Source organism: Pseudophryne corroboree, chromosome 2 (assembly GCF_028390025.1).
Source record: "Pseudophryne corroboree isolate aPseCor3 chromosome 2, aPseCor3.hap2, whole genome shotgun sequence".
Classification (NCBI taxonomy): Eukaryota; Metazoa; Chordata; class Amphibia; order Anura; family Myobatrachidae; genus Pseudophryne; species Pseudophryne corroboree.
In genome coordinates this window covers 170,450,345-170,464,433 of record NC_086445.1, presented here as the reverse complement: position 1 = coordinate 170,464,433, position 14,089 = coordinate 170,450,345, and the positions used below count along the sequence as shown (strand labels likewise).

Here is a 14,089-nt window from a genome sequence, read left to right as displayed (position 1 = left end):
CAGGGAAGATGGGACTATTGGCAGTGCTGGACGTTCTTACCAGAATGCCCTGTTGTAGCAAGCGCTCTATTACGGGATACACTCCTAACTCCACCTCTGGCTTCAGAGGGTACTGTGGGATTTTTGGAGCTATCCTACCATTTTTTACTTGCACAACTACTGGAGCTACGTTTGCCATCAATCCAGTGTCTTGTCCGTCTTTAGTCCACAGTGACTCTGGTATCTGGGATGTCATTTCTTCTACTTGGGATGGAGTCCTATTTGTCATAATGGTATGTGACATTAATTTTGATGGGGAGTCTAACATGTCTCGCACTTCCTGAGCGTGATTCTCAGGTATGTCCAAGAATACACCTTCAGGAGTACAATAAATGACGCACCCCATTTTACACAATAAGTCTCTTCCCAGGAGATTAGTTGGTGCCGATGCAGCCAGCAAAAAGGAATGCTTGGTATGTAAAGGCCCTATTGTAATCTCGGCTGGTTTGCTAACAGGGTAATGCTGGACTACTCCCGTTACTCCCATGGCTGGAATTGTCTTACCAGTGGTTCTCATGCCCACTGTCGAATTTATCACTGATTTGGCCGCCCCCGTATCTACAAGAAAGTTTAATGATTTACCAGCTACATTAATTGCAATTTCGGGTTCACTACCAAGACTTGCAATCAATTTTACTGGCTGCAGATTACAGGTATGGCCACACCCCTATTGGGTATGGTGACCTCCCTGAATCCCGCTGGCAGCAACTACTTGTGAAGGGGTTAAATGGGAACTACCAGAGGCTTGCCAGTCTCTGTTCGGGGGGTATCTTTTTGTTTCCCCTGCATGTGGCTCATAACTCCGTTTCTGCGGACCCTGCTCCCAATGTCGTGTGTCGTGTCGTTGTCTAGGGGGTTGATAAGGCTTTTGTATGTTTCTCGATTTACAGTCTCGTGCAAAGTGTCCCTCTCTATGACAGAAATAACAGGTTACCACATTTGACTTACCCACAGGGTTTGGTGATCTATACAAAGGCTGCCTTGTGGTCAGGGCCTGTATACTTACGGCCATTAACTTATCACCTTGTAATTCCCTGTGTCTGGTGATATTCCGATCGTGATCCACAGCTGCCTCTCTCAAAGTAGCCACCGACAGACCTCGCCAACATGGTTGCGTGGTCTGTACCCTGGTCTTTAATGCCTCTTTTAAACCATCCATTAGTACAGATACTGCTACTTCTCGATGGTTTATGTTTGTTTTAATGTCCTCTATGCCTGTGTATTTTGCCATATCTAGCAATGCCCTGTGAAAATATTCTGCAGCAGTTTCTGACTCTTTTTGTTTAATGGAGAAAATCTTGTTCCATTTAACTACAGCTGGAAAATACTCCTTTAACTGTAAACTTATCCTTTTTACATTGTCTTTGTTGTACACATCTGTAAGAGGTACATCCTGATCCAATCCACAGTCAGCTAAAAATTGAGCCGAGTCGACATTGGAGGGTAAACAAGCCCTCAGCAATACCTGCCAGTCTTTGTTATTGGGCTCTAAAGTGTTCCCTAGGTCTCTGATGTATTTCTGGCTAGCAACTAGATCTTTTCTAGGATCAGGGAATTCAGACACTATGGTTCTTAATTCCATTCGGGAAAACGGGCTGTACATGGCAATGTTCCTGATAGGAGTGACTCCTGTAGTGTCCGTTTTCCCATTTGGAACTGCTATTACCCTCACGGGAGCAAGTTTAATAACATCATTCTGTGTAGATTCTACAGCCTGTGGTGAAATGGTTTCAGCATAGTGTATGGTGCCGTACTTACCCGTTGATACGACCTCACCTGTCCCTCCGCTAGGGGGCTTTGTTACTAATCTTAAGGGTTGGGCCGTGCCTACTGTTGTTTCTGATATGGTGGCTGCTAGAGAGAGTGCCGATATTGTTGCCGATTCGTCCTCTTGATCACACTCCTGGGGAAAGTTCAAAACAGGGTACAACTTGCACGGGTTAATACTTGCATTGGTTAACTTATTAACATTTACACAGTTGCTAAGTGTTTGTTTGTTACACCCTAATGCGTCATTCTCCGCAACCAATTTCTCTCCTGATATGTATGGTGGCGGCGGGGCCGTGGCTATCAGTTTCTTGATAGGATTAGATACCGCCGCCTGAGCCAATCCTCTCTGTATTTCACCCTCCTGTTGCCATAACTGCAAATAATCATAATGTTTGATTCGTCTCTTTGTTGATTTAATGAGACATATCCTCCTCCTTAGATTTTGTAACACTTCTGGGCTAAAGCTGCCTACTCTTGGGAACTTCTCCAAGTCATGCACAGTCATTCTCTCCCATTCATCACATAAAACCTCTGTGTGTGAACCGTATTTTTCACACATTACGTACCTTGCCGACCCGATTGGTCGGTTTACTGAATCAACCCGAACCGAGGTTGATCGCCCCCTACCTGAACAATTGGCCCCCATAACTTGCAGGTGTTGCTTTCACCACCTCTGACCTTCAATCAGGGTCTTCAGCGAACCCTTACAAAAACCAAAATGTTCACGATAGGCTGACGGTGGCGGTTTACCGAGTACCCCACTCACTCGCCCACGCCGACCAATACGACCTACACACTGCCCTAGTGCTGGCGTACTCGACCCAGGGCCCCTATGAACCTTCGTTTACTGGAACATGTGAGTGTGTTCCGCAGAGCATTGACCCTTTCCAGTAACTGTTGGTTGTTGGATAATTCCTGAGTGACCAGCGAACTTCCCTTCAGAAAATAAAAAATTACACAAATCACGTCAGAATGTACAAATAGTGTTTGTGACCCGTTTCGTACACAAATGGTACTGGTCAGATTTACTAATGCACACAATTACGTGCGGTACAATCGTTCAGCACATAAGCAACTAATCTTATGTGCGGAGCGACCAGTGGAATCGAAAATTGCGGCTGCGAATTCCTTCAGCATGAGCTTTATTGGCCTATATGGGTTCTGCACCAACCCCCTGGGTTGTGCTCTTTTCTCTATTTATAGCGGACTTCCTAGTCTGCTGTATCTGGACCTCCTGGTCAATTCCGGACCTCCTGGTCTGTGCTACAATAGACCTCCTGGTCTGCTGTACTCTAATGCTCAGATTTTTATGTTTAACAAAGGATGCCTCCCTTGCCACCATGCACGTCACTTACATGTATGTACCCTGCGAGAACTCAACTTCCTGTGGTTCAAACCTCAAAAATTGTATAAACTTATATATGCAAACACTCACTCACCACATGTACACTTTTATTTCTATTTCTGCGCAGAAATTTTCTTTCCTTTAGACCAGATGTGTTGTAAATTTGGAGAAGGATCTGTTAATCTAAGTTTCGGACACTAAAATAGATTTGCGCTATTTATCGCGTTGCCACCTTTTCGCCTGTTACAATAACACTAGCGTGTGATTTGAGTTACGTGGGCGTACCCGGACGCTCCGTTGCGTAATATACGCTGCGTGCGTCGGCCTTTGAGTTGCGTACGCGAGTCTCACCCTTTGTTAGAGACACGTGTACACAAAGCAAATATCCACCGTAACACAATGTACACGTTTATCAATGTAGATGATCCTCGATCATCTACCGAACACCACACCAATCTCTCCTTGTATCTTTAGGCAGAGCTGCGTGTGTGCTTTGCAATTTATCTCTTAATGTATTACTTTTATACTTTAACTATGAAATAGCGGCAAATCTCTCTTAGCACGTTTATCAATTATAGAATGGCAAACAGAAGAGTGATATATGAAAATACACGAATGAAAAGAAATGCAGATATGTGCGTGCGTACGCAAGACAGAAATAAACAGTTTTAAAAGACACTAGCGTGTTGTTCTTACCTCCGGTTCCGGATTCCTTCAGCACCCTTTACTAAGCGAAGCAGACGCTTATCCAGACAGCACTACGAGGAATATGACCTCCCGCCCTTTGCTGATGGATAATGTCTGCTGAAATTACCTAGTGCAGATATGTGAAGGACGGACGAGCCGCCAATTGATAAAGCTAAATATTTATCTTACTTAAAACCCTTTAAGAGGTCTAAGAACACTGTACGCTATTAACGTATGGAATACCGTAAGGGTACGCACGTTGCGTAACAATCGCTTAGCCGTAGTCGAGACGCTCAAGCGTTACGTTCGCTCACGGCCAAGAGATCACAGGCAGGCCCGCTATTGGCTGCCGACTAACGTAATTATTCGCTATAGCGTAGCGGACGCTCGGGACCACGAGGAGATCACCAGCGGCGCAGACGCTCACAATGTTAAACCTTTATAACTATACCATAAAACAGTGTATTATGCAGTAAACCCTGGTGTAGTGATAAGATGAGAATGCAACACTTAGTAAGCGGGTTTACACTAAAGCTGTTTGAGCGATAGAGACGCTCCTATTATCCACTGCAATATAATGAACACACAATACTGGTCTAAGGGTCTAACGCCTTTTAAGGAAATGAATGAACGTTCAAAAGAATAATACAATACAAGTCATACACTACCAATATAACATAGACTACCTAACCAGATAACTACACATGAAATACAATATCAGTACAATAACTATATAAGAGAAACGAGAGAGAGAGAGAGAGAAGAGAGAGAGATATATGGCTCAGCATAACAAGAAAGACAATATGATTGCGGAGAAAAACTTACGCACAAAGGGGAACGATCGCATGCGCCTCTGGACATCCAGCTCCCGATTATCAGCAATGAGAACCGTTGAAGAGTGAGAGCTGGATGTGATCGGCTTGTCTATTTATGCCCCACACACAATACAATTCAATGGTCCCTACAATCTCATTGTTCATTGGACACAGGAATTCGTCTTCGCACTAAAACAAAAGGTCATAGGTTGATTCATACAGGTGGGCTGTGTCTACTACCAACTGCTCAGGTGGGTGGGAAACTAGGTTTCCCGCCGCATGGATAAGTAAGTGCAAATAATAGTAAATGGACATAAACTTCTTATGTCCATAACTATTCGCACGAGCGATTAATCTGCTCCAAACCAACACCGGAATATTGCTAATTAAATACTCTTCCGATGGATACTAAACACCACTGTATAATCCTTGTCTGACCCCTTGTATCAGACAAAGAGGGATCCCTCTGTCCATGAACATGCTACATTAACTAAACTTTCAGAATCTATCAAAGGGACCATGATCTACAAAATACATTATATGGTTAAAATATATATCGATTGAATCGCCCGCTAGACGCATACAAACTCTACCGTAAATCCGCATATCGTGCGCCTGCGGGTGCCCGCGAAGGCGAGTATGCGCACGCACGGGAGAGCTCTTGCACGCGCAGCGGGAGCTCGCATGAGGTGCAAATATGGCAGTGTGCATAGTGATATTTTTCTGACTTTGACACCTTGGAGAGGAATAATAATTAATAGTTTATTTATATAGCGCTCTTTCTCCAATAGGACTCAAGGGGGGATATTCAATTGTTTGAAAAGTCAGTTGGGTGTCTGTTTTTTCCTGTCTATTAGATAGGAAAAAAACAGACACCCAACTGTCTTTTCAAACAATTGAATACCGCCCAAGGTGCTTAACAGATACATAGCATAATATAGTACAGAAACAATGAAGTACAGAACAGATTTTCATAAATTACAGAAGCATTTAGATACTAAAGGGACATCATGGAAATGCTTGCGTAAACAGGAAAGTCTTGAGTCTACTTTTGAAGGATTCTATAGTTGGGGCCTCTCGCACTGTGCGGGGAAGTGAGTTCCATAGAGTCGGAGCCGCATGCATAAAAGCTCGACCCCCAGATGAATTACAGGAGATTCTAGGTACTGCTAAAAGTCCTTCATCTATAGATCGCAGTAATCGAGTGGGGCAGTATGGGATCAGAAGCTGCTTCAGGTACCTTGGGCCCTGGTCATGTAGTGCTTTGAAACTCAGTAAGCCAATCTTGAAGATGATTCGCCATCTTGCAGGCAACCAGTGAAGGGAGTAGAGGATGGGTGTTATGTGGCTAGAACCGGGCTGGTTGGTTAACAGCCTGGTGGCTGTTTTTTGTACCAGCTGTAACCGGTGCAATTCTTTTGCTGGGAGACCAAGGTAGAGGGCATGACAGTAGTCTAATCAAGATGATACAAAAGCATGTATGACTTTTGGCAGATCATCTGAGGGAATTAAGTGCTTGATTCTGGCTATGTTCCTCATAGGAATAAAGGGGAGAATATGTTACTAGGGCCCAGTGACATCACAGAGCATATTGCACTTTCGCGGTAATTCACAGCAAAATCCTCCCATCTGGACTTCCCCATCTGCCATCTCTGACCCTTAACCCCCATACTGTAAGTCTCACCTACCCTGCAACGGGGATCTCCACCCTGACTCCCTGGTGGTTCTGGCATAGTAGAACTCCTCATGTAGGGGATGCCATTTTGCCAAGCACTTGACATCCAGGACCAAAGAGAATCCCGGTCAGCGTACAGTATATTAAATATGTATATAATTATATCCGAAACGTATTACTGCAAACAAAGCCTTTCAGGGATTCTGGGACATCTGTAGCCGGGAGGGAAATTTCACTGTGTGTAAGGATCATAACATAATGGCGAACCTGCAGATATGTTGAGGGAGTGTTACCAAGCTCTCCCTGAGTTACTGAATGTTATGTATTACTTACCTTTGTTGTTCACTGGTTTCATTCTTTTTTTTTTTTTTTTACCTTGTACTTCCGTTCCCACTGTATGCTATACCTCCACTGGGTGCACACCTTACCAGCAGCAACCTACGCAGTGCACCCCAGAGGGTCATGTGGATCTATTCCACAGGGTATATCATACTATTATACACATGTCAGTTTTGTAAAGGGTGGGTCAGTAAAATGTGAGCAAGTACATCACGGACACACAATATAGCAGTCTTCACAAATGCAAAATGTAATGAAAGACAAGCTAATAAACAAGCCAGAGTATAACTTGTTTTTGTAATGTTTTTTATGGTAATTTCCTTATATACAAACATTTTTCTTTGAAATGAGCAAGAATAATAATTTGTGGATTTGCATTTGGATATGTACAGATGGCATTATTTTTAGATTTTAGTTTGGTAAATTTTACATAATAAAATATATTTATCATTAAAGGACTTAGAATGTAATATTCTAGCTGGCCACACAAAAAGTTAGTAATCACGTGCAGTGTATATGGGCTAATTTTATATATATCTATCTATCACTGTTCCGCAAACTCAGTCCTCAAGGCACCCTAACAGTCCAGGTATTAAGAATATCCTTATTGGAACACAGGTGACTATTTCAAATTGACTGAGGTACTGATTAAGTCACCTGTGCTTAAGCATGGTAATACTTGAAATCTGAACCGTTAAGGAGCCTTGAGGACCGAGTTTGGGAGCCTCTGATAAAAATAACCTATGTTTACTAAATCCAGTCCTCAGGGCATCATAACGGTGCATGTTTTCCATCTCTCTTTGCAGGGGTACAGGTATATTCATTGCTGACTGATGCATTTGAAAAGATCCAGAGGTGATTGTTATTATTTCAGTTGCGACTCATTCAGGAAACATGGGAAATATGCAGTGTTAGGTTCCCAGAGGGCTGGAGTTGTCTCCGTGTATTTGATGTATTTAGTTATTATATACTGTGCAGATCTGCTCAAATATGTAACTGAGGAGAGCTGACCCCAGAGGTGCAAAGAGATTTTAGCTCATGGAGGTGAGAGAGTGCTGCTGGGTAAATTTTAATCTCATTACACTTGCTACACCTCCACTCTCCTTAGGTCACTCCTCTGGTGAACAGCTGCAATAAGCAGACGAGAGGAAGCAGATATGGAGGAAAGAGTTGGAATGTGCTACTTAATACTGAAATTACCTGTTCATATTTAGAATATACAGCAAATTTCTCATTCACTCCCCTCCTTGCAGTTACTTTTACTAAAATACAAAGAATGGTGGCATAGATAAGAGGGTTTTCAGTTGACCTACAGTATTACAATGGACAAACTGTCTCTCCATTGGTTATAATGGGGCAAGGTGTGTCAAACCTTGAAGAGAGATAGTACCAACTAATCAGCATGTAACTGCTATTTTACAGGCTGTGCTTGAAAAATGACAGGAACTGATTGGTTTGTACTTTGATGCATCTCCCCCATTGTCTGTACAGTAACTGTACATTTAGCAACTGGTGAAAGGTCTGGTCTGGGCTTTACTACATTTTCCTTCTTTCTCTTCTTTCCAGGTGATTGAAGACAATGGTGTGAGGAGGGTTGTAGTGGTTCCACAGCCCCCAGAGTTCCACACAAGTGGTCATGCTGTCATACACCGGCCACCTCCGCCACTGCCAGGTTTTATACCCCTTCCTGCTATGATGCCTCCTCCTCCTCGTCACATTTACTCTCCTCTCAGTGCAGCAGGAGACATGGCCTCTCAGTACACCCCGCAGTATCACCCTTCACAGGTATATGGAGATCTGGGTAAGTACTGTAGCCCATATAGATGCCTTACTTACTTGAGATTGCTTTTCTTTATGGTCATATTTGTTTTCTGAGGCTGATGTGTGTGGGCACAGAGATCCAGAGCTAGATTACAGATGAGGCAACAACATGTTGGTTCCATTACGCAAACCACTGGCCACATAGCACAGAATGGAGGGGGTTGCCCTGTGACCTGAGAATTGTAAAGTTTTTAAAATAATATTTGTCAACTAGGAAATCTATGGAAAGCGGTGGATACATATAAAAGTGAAATTCATGACTGCGAAATTCAGTGGCCAAAGAAGTTATACATAAATATATATGTCAAGCACACCTGACGAAAAATACAGGCTTGATGAATTGAAAGAACTCCTAACATTTGTTATGAAACTGATAAGATAATTTCTGAATTGTTTTCCAGCCTGGAGGAAAATAGGCATATTCTAAAATAATACCTTGCCTGTTTTTTTGGGAACTGCATATTACATGGTTCATATTAGTTTCCGAAATCAGTGAAAATTGGGTCCATACATCTGGAACTGATTGCTGCAATTCCCCGTTCTGCCCACAGCTGGCTCGGGGGATCAGAGAAATCCAACTTGGTCAGGATCGGCGAGTAAGGGAATTGTAACATGTTGAATTCCTTTGATTCCCAGATGAATACCCCCCCCCCCCCCCCATCATCAAAGTGCGAGTTGATGGATTAGCGCCGGGGAATCACAACGCTGATATATGGCCCTCTAACGTCCTCTATTTTTCACTATTTATTATTACAGCATAAACTGACAGCCAGACATATTTTCATTTAACTTTTGTACTTTGTTGAAACGGTGTTGCCACAATGAAATTTCATTGCTGCATAGAACCTGCTAAGCGAAGAATAATTCTAGCTTAAGTTGGCAGAATTTTAACTAACCACGTCCTTATTAACTTATATTAAAGGATATTTTCAGCTAAAGCTGCAATTCAGTGGGGGATTTGGGGATTATAGTTAACTAAACTGACATACCTCAAAGCTTGCTTGTACCCCTTTCACACCGCAATCCTAGGTCCGGCCCGAGTCACTGGACACAGGATTCAAGTTGTGTTCCAGTGAGTTGAAACCCGTCACATAGGCTGGACCCGAGTTATTGTCGGGGGTTCTCCTCTGCCGGAGCTTGGAGATGACATACTGTAATCTCCAAACTCTAGTGAGCCTTCTCTCCATAGGGTTTGAACAGGACCCAGGTTGGATAACCCGGATTTCCAATTCACACTGCCCAGTAACCCGGGTCTTTCCTGGACTAATCCGGGTAGCTACCTGGGTTGGATTCCCAGGTCACTGGACCCGGGTTATTTTCAGGGACACAGAACCGCGACCCGTGTTAACCCAACAATAACCCGGGTTGGAGCGGTGGTGTGAAAGGTGTATTATCTGCAGTCTTGCACTGAGGATATCCAACTAGCCCCCTGCCAAACTGCGTCAGTCTGCCCGTTAAGCGGGAGCTGTGATGACAGGTTGCCCGGGGTCCTATTAGATGTCCTAACAGCATTACTGTTGAAGTAACCATGAGTTGGTGCATAACACACATATAATGACCCAAAGCGGAGATAAGAGAGAATGTCTTTAACACCTTTATACTACTTACATGTGTAAGACCTTTTTTTCAGTTTTCATGCTGATATTTTAAGGGAAATCAATTTCAAGACTGTTTTCTCCATGAACAAATGGGACTTGGCACACAGTCCATTCAATGTATTGATAGTTTTATGGTGATCATAAACATATTGAATATTAAATGATGTCTATCACACATGGGGGATGAACTTTTATTTGCAACACTTGAATCCACAGAAAACATGGGTATGCGATTCCTAATAATAGACAAGGTGTCCAAATGGTGGCCTCGCTTATAACCTGACAAACTCGAAAAGTACTCTATTTTTCTTATCTGTGCTCTGTTTTGTTATTTATTTACTGTAATGATAAGTTTTGTCTCCCTGTACTGGCCTTTGTACGGCGCTGCAAAACACTTGTGGCGCCTTATAAGTAAAATGTAATAATAATAACGCTTTTAGCAGCGAGACTACACTTACTGATAATTGTGTGCTGTCTTGTATTTTCTCCTCTATTTTGAAGTGTTGGGAATGAATCCATGTTGTGGTATAGACAGGAATAGCTGCAATGTGCATTATAAAGATAAAAATTTTAAAAAGCAGAAGTATACAGTATAAGTGCTATATTACGTGGCAGGAAGTTTTGTGACTTGTTAAAGTCTTATGTTTTGTGTATGGAGTATGCTGCGCCATGTAATAAATTAATCTGCCTATATGATTTACTAGTGTAAATGGGCCTATACATCTGCAACTGATTGCCGCATTTCCCTGATCCCCTGACGCCTGTGTCGGGGGTTAAGGGAAACCCAACATGTTGGATTTCTCTGATTTGCTGATTCCGAACAAAAAATTATCGAGATTGGCAAATGAGGGTTCTGTGGAATTTCGATGCCTGCCGATTTGTGCTTTCAATCTGCGGATCGAATGGGTAATTGTGGCACTGACGTATAGCCCGCATAATGTACAGAACGGAGATTGTTACAGTTTACAGTTGTTCCTAGTTTTACGTATATTATACAATGTATACCTTTAGCATGAAGAATGGTTTATTCAGTGGTTTAGCCGATGTCTTTCTTCTGCTTATATTTTAGATGCACTTTCTACACATGGGAGGTCTGGTCTCAGAGATGAAAGGTCCAGTAAAATACATGAACGCCTGCAGAAAAAGTTAAAAGACCGTCATGGTGCTCAGAAGGACAAGCTGAACAGTCCCCCTTTCTCACCCAAGAAAAGCTCATCTCCAGTCAACGAATCTAATGGAATAATCAAAGGACAGAATAGTCTGGCTCTAAATACGGGGCAGTCCAAGAATAAACAGAAAGGGAAGATTTCGCCCCATGTAGAAGCAGAGTCGCAAGGTAGGCTTTTGCTCCCAACACTCCAGAGACAGCACTGACTAAAGTAGTGAATGATCTGGTCACTGCAAAGTCTCAAGGCCATTACTCCCTTCTCATTCTTCTAGATCTCTCTGCTACTTTTCACACTGTTGACCACTCTCTTCTCATACAAACACTGCAATCACTAGGTCTTCATGACACGACCCTCTCTTGGTTCCTATTCTACCTATCTAATCGCTCTTTCAGTGTCTGTTTCTCTGAATCCACCTCCTCTTTGCTACCTCTTTCAGTTGGAGTACCGCAGGGCTCAGTCTTGTGTCCTCTGCTTTTCTCAATCTATACCTCATCTCTTGGGAAACTAATCGGCTCTTTTGGATTTCAGTGTCATCTGTACACAGATGATACTCAAATCTACCTATCCTCCCCTGATTTGTCTCTATCTGTATTGGGTCGGGTCACTGAATGCCTCTGTGCCGTTTCTTCTTGGATGTCATCTTGCCACCTCAAACGTAATATTTCTAAAACATAGTTAATCATATTTCCACCGGCCAATAGCAGTTACCACTCTGATATTTCTATCACTGTTGAGAACTCTACACTCAACCCTACACCACAACCTCGCTGCCTAGGTATCATACTTGACGCAGAACTGTCCTTTGCTCCCCACATTCAATCTGTCTCAAAATCATGTTAAATGCATCTAAAAAACATATCCAAAATCCGATCATAGCTTACACAAGACACTGCTAAAACGCTAATCAATGCTCTCATATCTCCCGCATTGATTATTGCAATAGTCTTCTTACTGGTCTTATCAAGAAAAGACTCACACCATTACAATCCTTTATGAATGCAGTTGCAAGGCTATTTTCTCTTACGTCCTAGAGGATACTGGGAATCCATTTAGTACCATGGGTATAGACGGGTCCACTAGGAGCCTTGGGCACTTTAAGAATTTGATAGTGTGCACTGGCTCCTCCCTCTATGCCCCTCCTACCAGACTCAGTTTAGAAAATGTGCCCGGAGGAGCCAGTCACGCTTATGGAAGCTCCTGAAGAGTTTTCTGCATTTATTTTCTCTGTTTGTTATTTTCAGGCATGACTGGATGGCACCAGCCTGCCTGCTTCGTGGGACTTAGGGTGGGGGGCAGGGCCGGACTGGCCATCTGGCACTTCTGGCAAATGCCAGAAGGGCCGATGGCCACGTGGGCCGGTCCAGCGCTCACTGAGGCACGCTGCCGCTCAGTCTGGCGGCAGCGTGTCTCAGCTGTCAGGAGAGCGCCCGCCAGCGCGGCTGTGTCTGGTGCGGCGGCGTATAGCGGACTTCAAACCAGCCGCCGGTTCGTGAGCCAATCAGAGCTCGCGGACCGGCAGCCAATCAGAAGCCACCGGTCCACGAGCTCTGATTGGCTCACGAACCGGCGGCTGGTTTGAACGAAGTCCGCTATACGCCGCCGCGCTGGCGGGCGCTCTCCTCTCCTGACTCACCCGTCCCTCACAGCCGGAGCCCGGAGGAGGAGCAGCAGCAGCAGTGCAGCAGCGGTAAGCAGCTGCAGCACTGGCTGCTGTGGGGGCAATTGTATACCTGGCACTGTGGGGGCAATTGGCTGGCACTGTGGGGCATTTGTATACCTGGCACTGTGGGGGCAATTGTTTACCTGGCACTGTGGGGGCATTTGTATCCCTTTCAGGTATACAATTGCCCCCACAGTGTCAGATCCACAATTGCCCGCACAGTGTCAGGTATTACCTGACACTGTGGGGGCAATTGTGGATCTGACACTGTGGGGGCAATTGCGGATCTGGCACTGTGGGGGCATTTGTATACCTGGCACTGTGGGGGCATTTGTGCATCTGGCACTGTGAGGGCATTTGTGGATCTGGCACTGTGGGGGCATTTGTATACCTGGCACTGTGGGGGCAATTGTTTACATGGCACTGTGGGGGCATTTGTATACCTGTCAGGTATACAATTGCCCCCACAGTGTCAGATCCACAATTGCCCCCACAGTGTCAGGTATTACCTGACACTGTGGGGGCAATTGTGGATCTGGCACTGTGGGGGCATTTGTAAACCTGGCACTGTGGGGGCATTTGTGGATCTGGCACTGTGGGGGCATTTGTGGATCTGGCACTGTGGGGGCATTTGTGGATCTGGCACTGTGGGTTCATTTGTGGATCTGGCACTGTAGGGGGCATTTGTATACCTGGCACTGTGGGGCATTTGTATACCTGGCACTGTGGGGGCATTTGTATACCTGGCACTGTGGGGGCATTTGTATACCTGGCACTGTGGGGGCATTTGTATACCTGGCACTGTGGGGGCAACTGTTGATCTGGCACTGCACTATTGGGGGCATATAATGTAAATTTCGGCTCATACCGGGTGCTATAATGTAAATTTCGGCTCATACCGGGTGCTATAATGTGAATTTTGGCTAATACTGTGTGGTATAATGTGAAAGAGGCACCAGTACTAGATAGTATAAGGGGTCCTACTATTGTGGTGCATAATGCGTATAAGGGGTGTATGGTGTGGTAAACTACACTGAAGGCCATGCCCCTTTTGGGTGGCCATGCCCCCTTTTCCGGAGCGCGCGCGCACCTTTGGCGCGTGCTTAATTACAAACTTCACATTTCCATACCCCCACTTAAAAATTTCCACTTCAACCACTGGTTGTGTGTA

At 44.3% G+C, this 14,089-nt stretch overlaps 1 protein-coding gene across 5 annotated transcripts in view; it reads left to right on the top strand.

The window, feature by feature from the left end:
- Positions 1-14,089, top strand: part of FNDC3A (fibronectin type III domain containing 3A) — a 591,400-nt gene that overhangs the window by 389,203 nt on the left and 188,108 nt on the right. For 4 of the 5 annotated variants that reach the window (XM_063952008.1, XM_063952009.1, XM_063952010.1 and 1 more), the window contains 2 exons: positions 8,237-8,471; positions 11,159-11,425. In XM_063952008.1, coding sequence (XP_063808078.1) covers positions 8,237-8,471; positions 11,159-11,425 — 502 coding nt within the window. Of the gene's footprint in view, positions 1-7,476; positions 7,526-8,236; positions 8,472-11,158; positions 11,426-14,089 lie in introns of all 5 variants that reach the window. The other variant, XM_063952013.1, reaches the window with a different exon arrangement.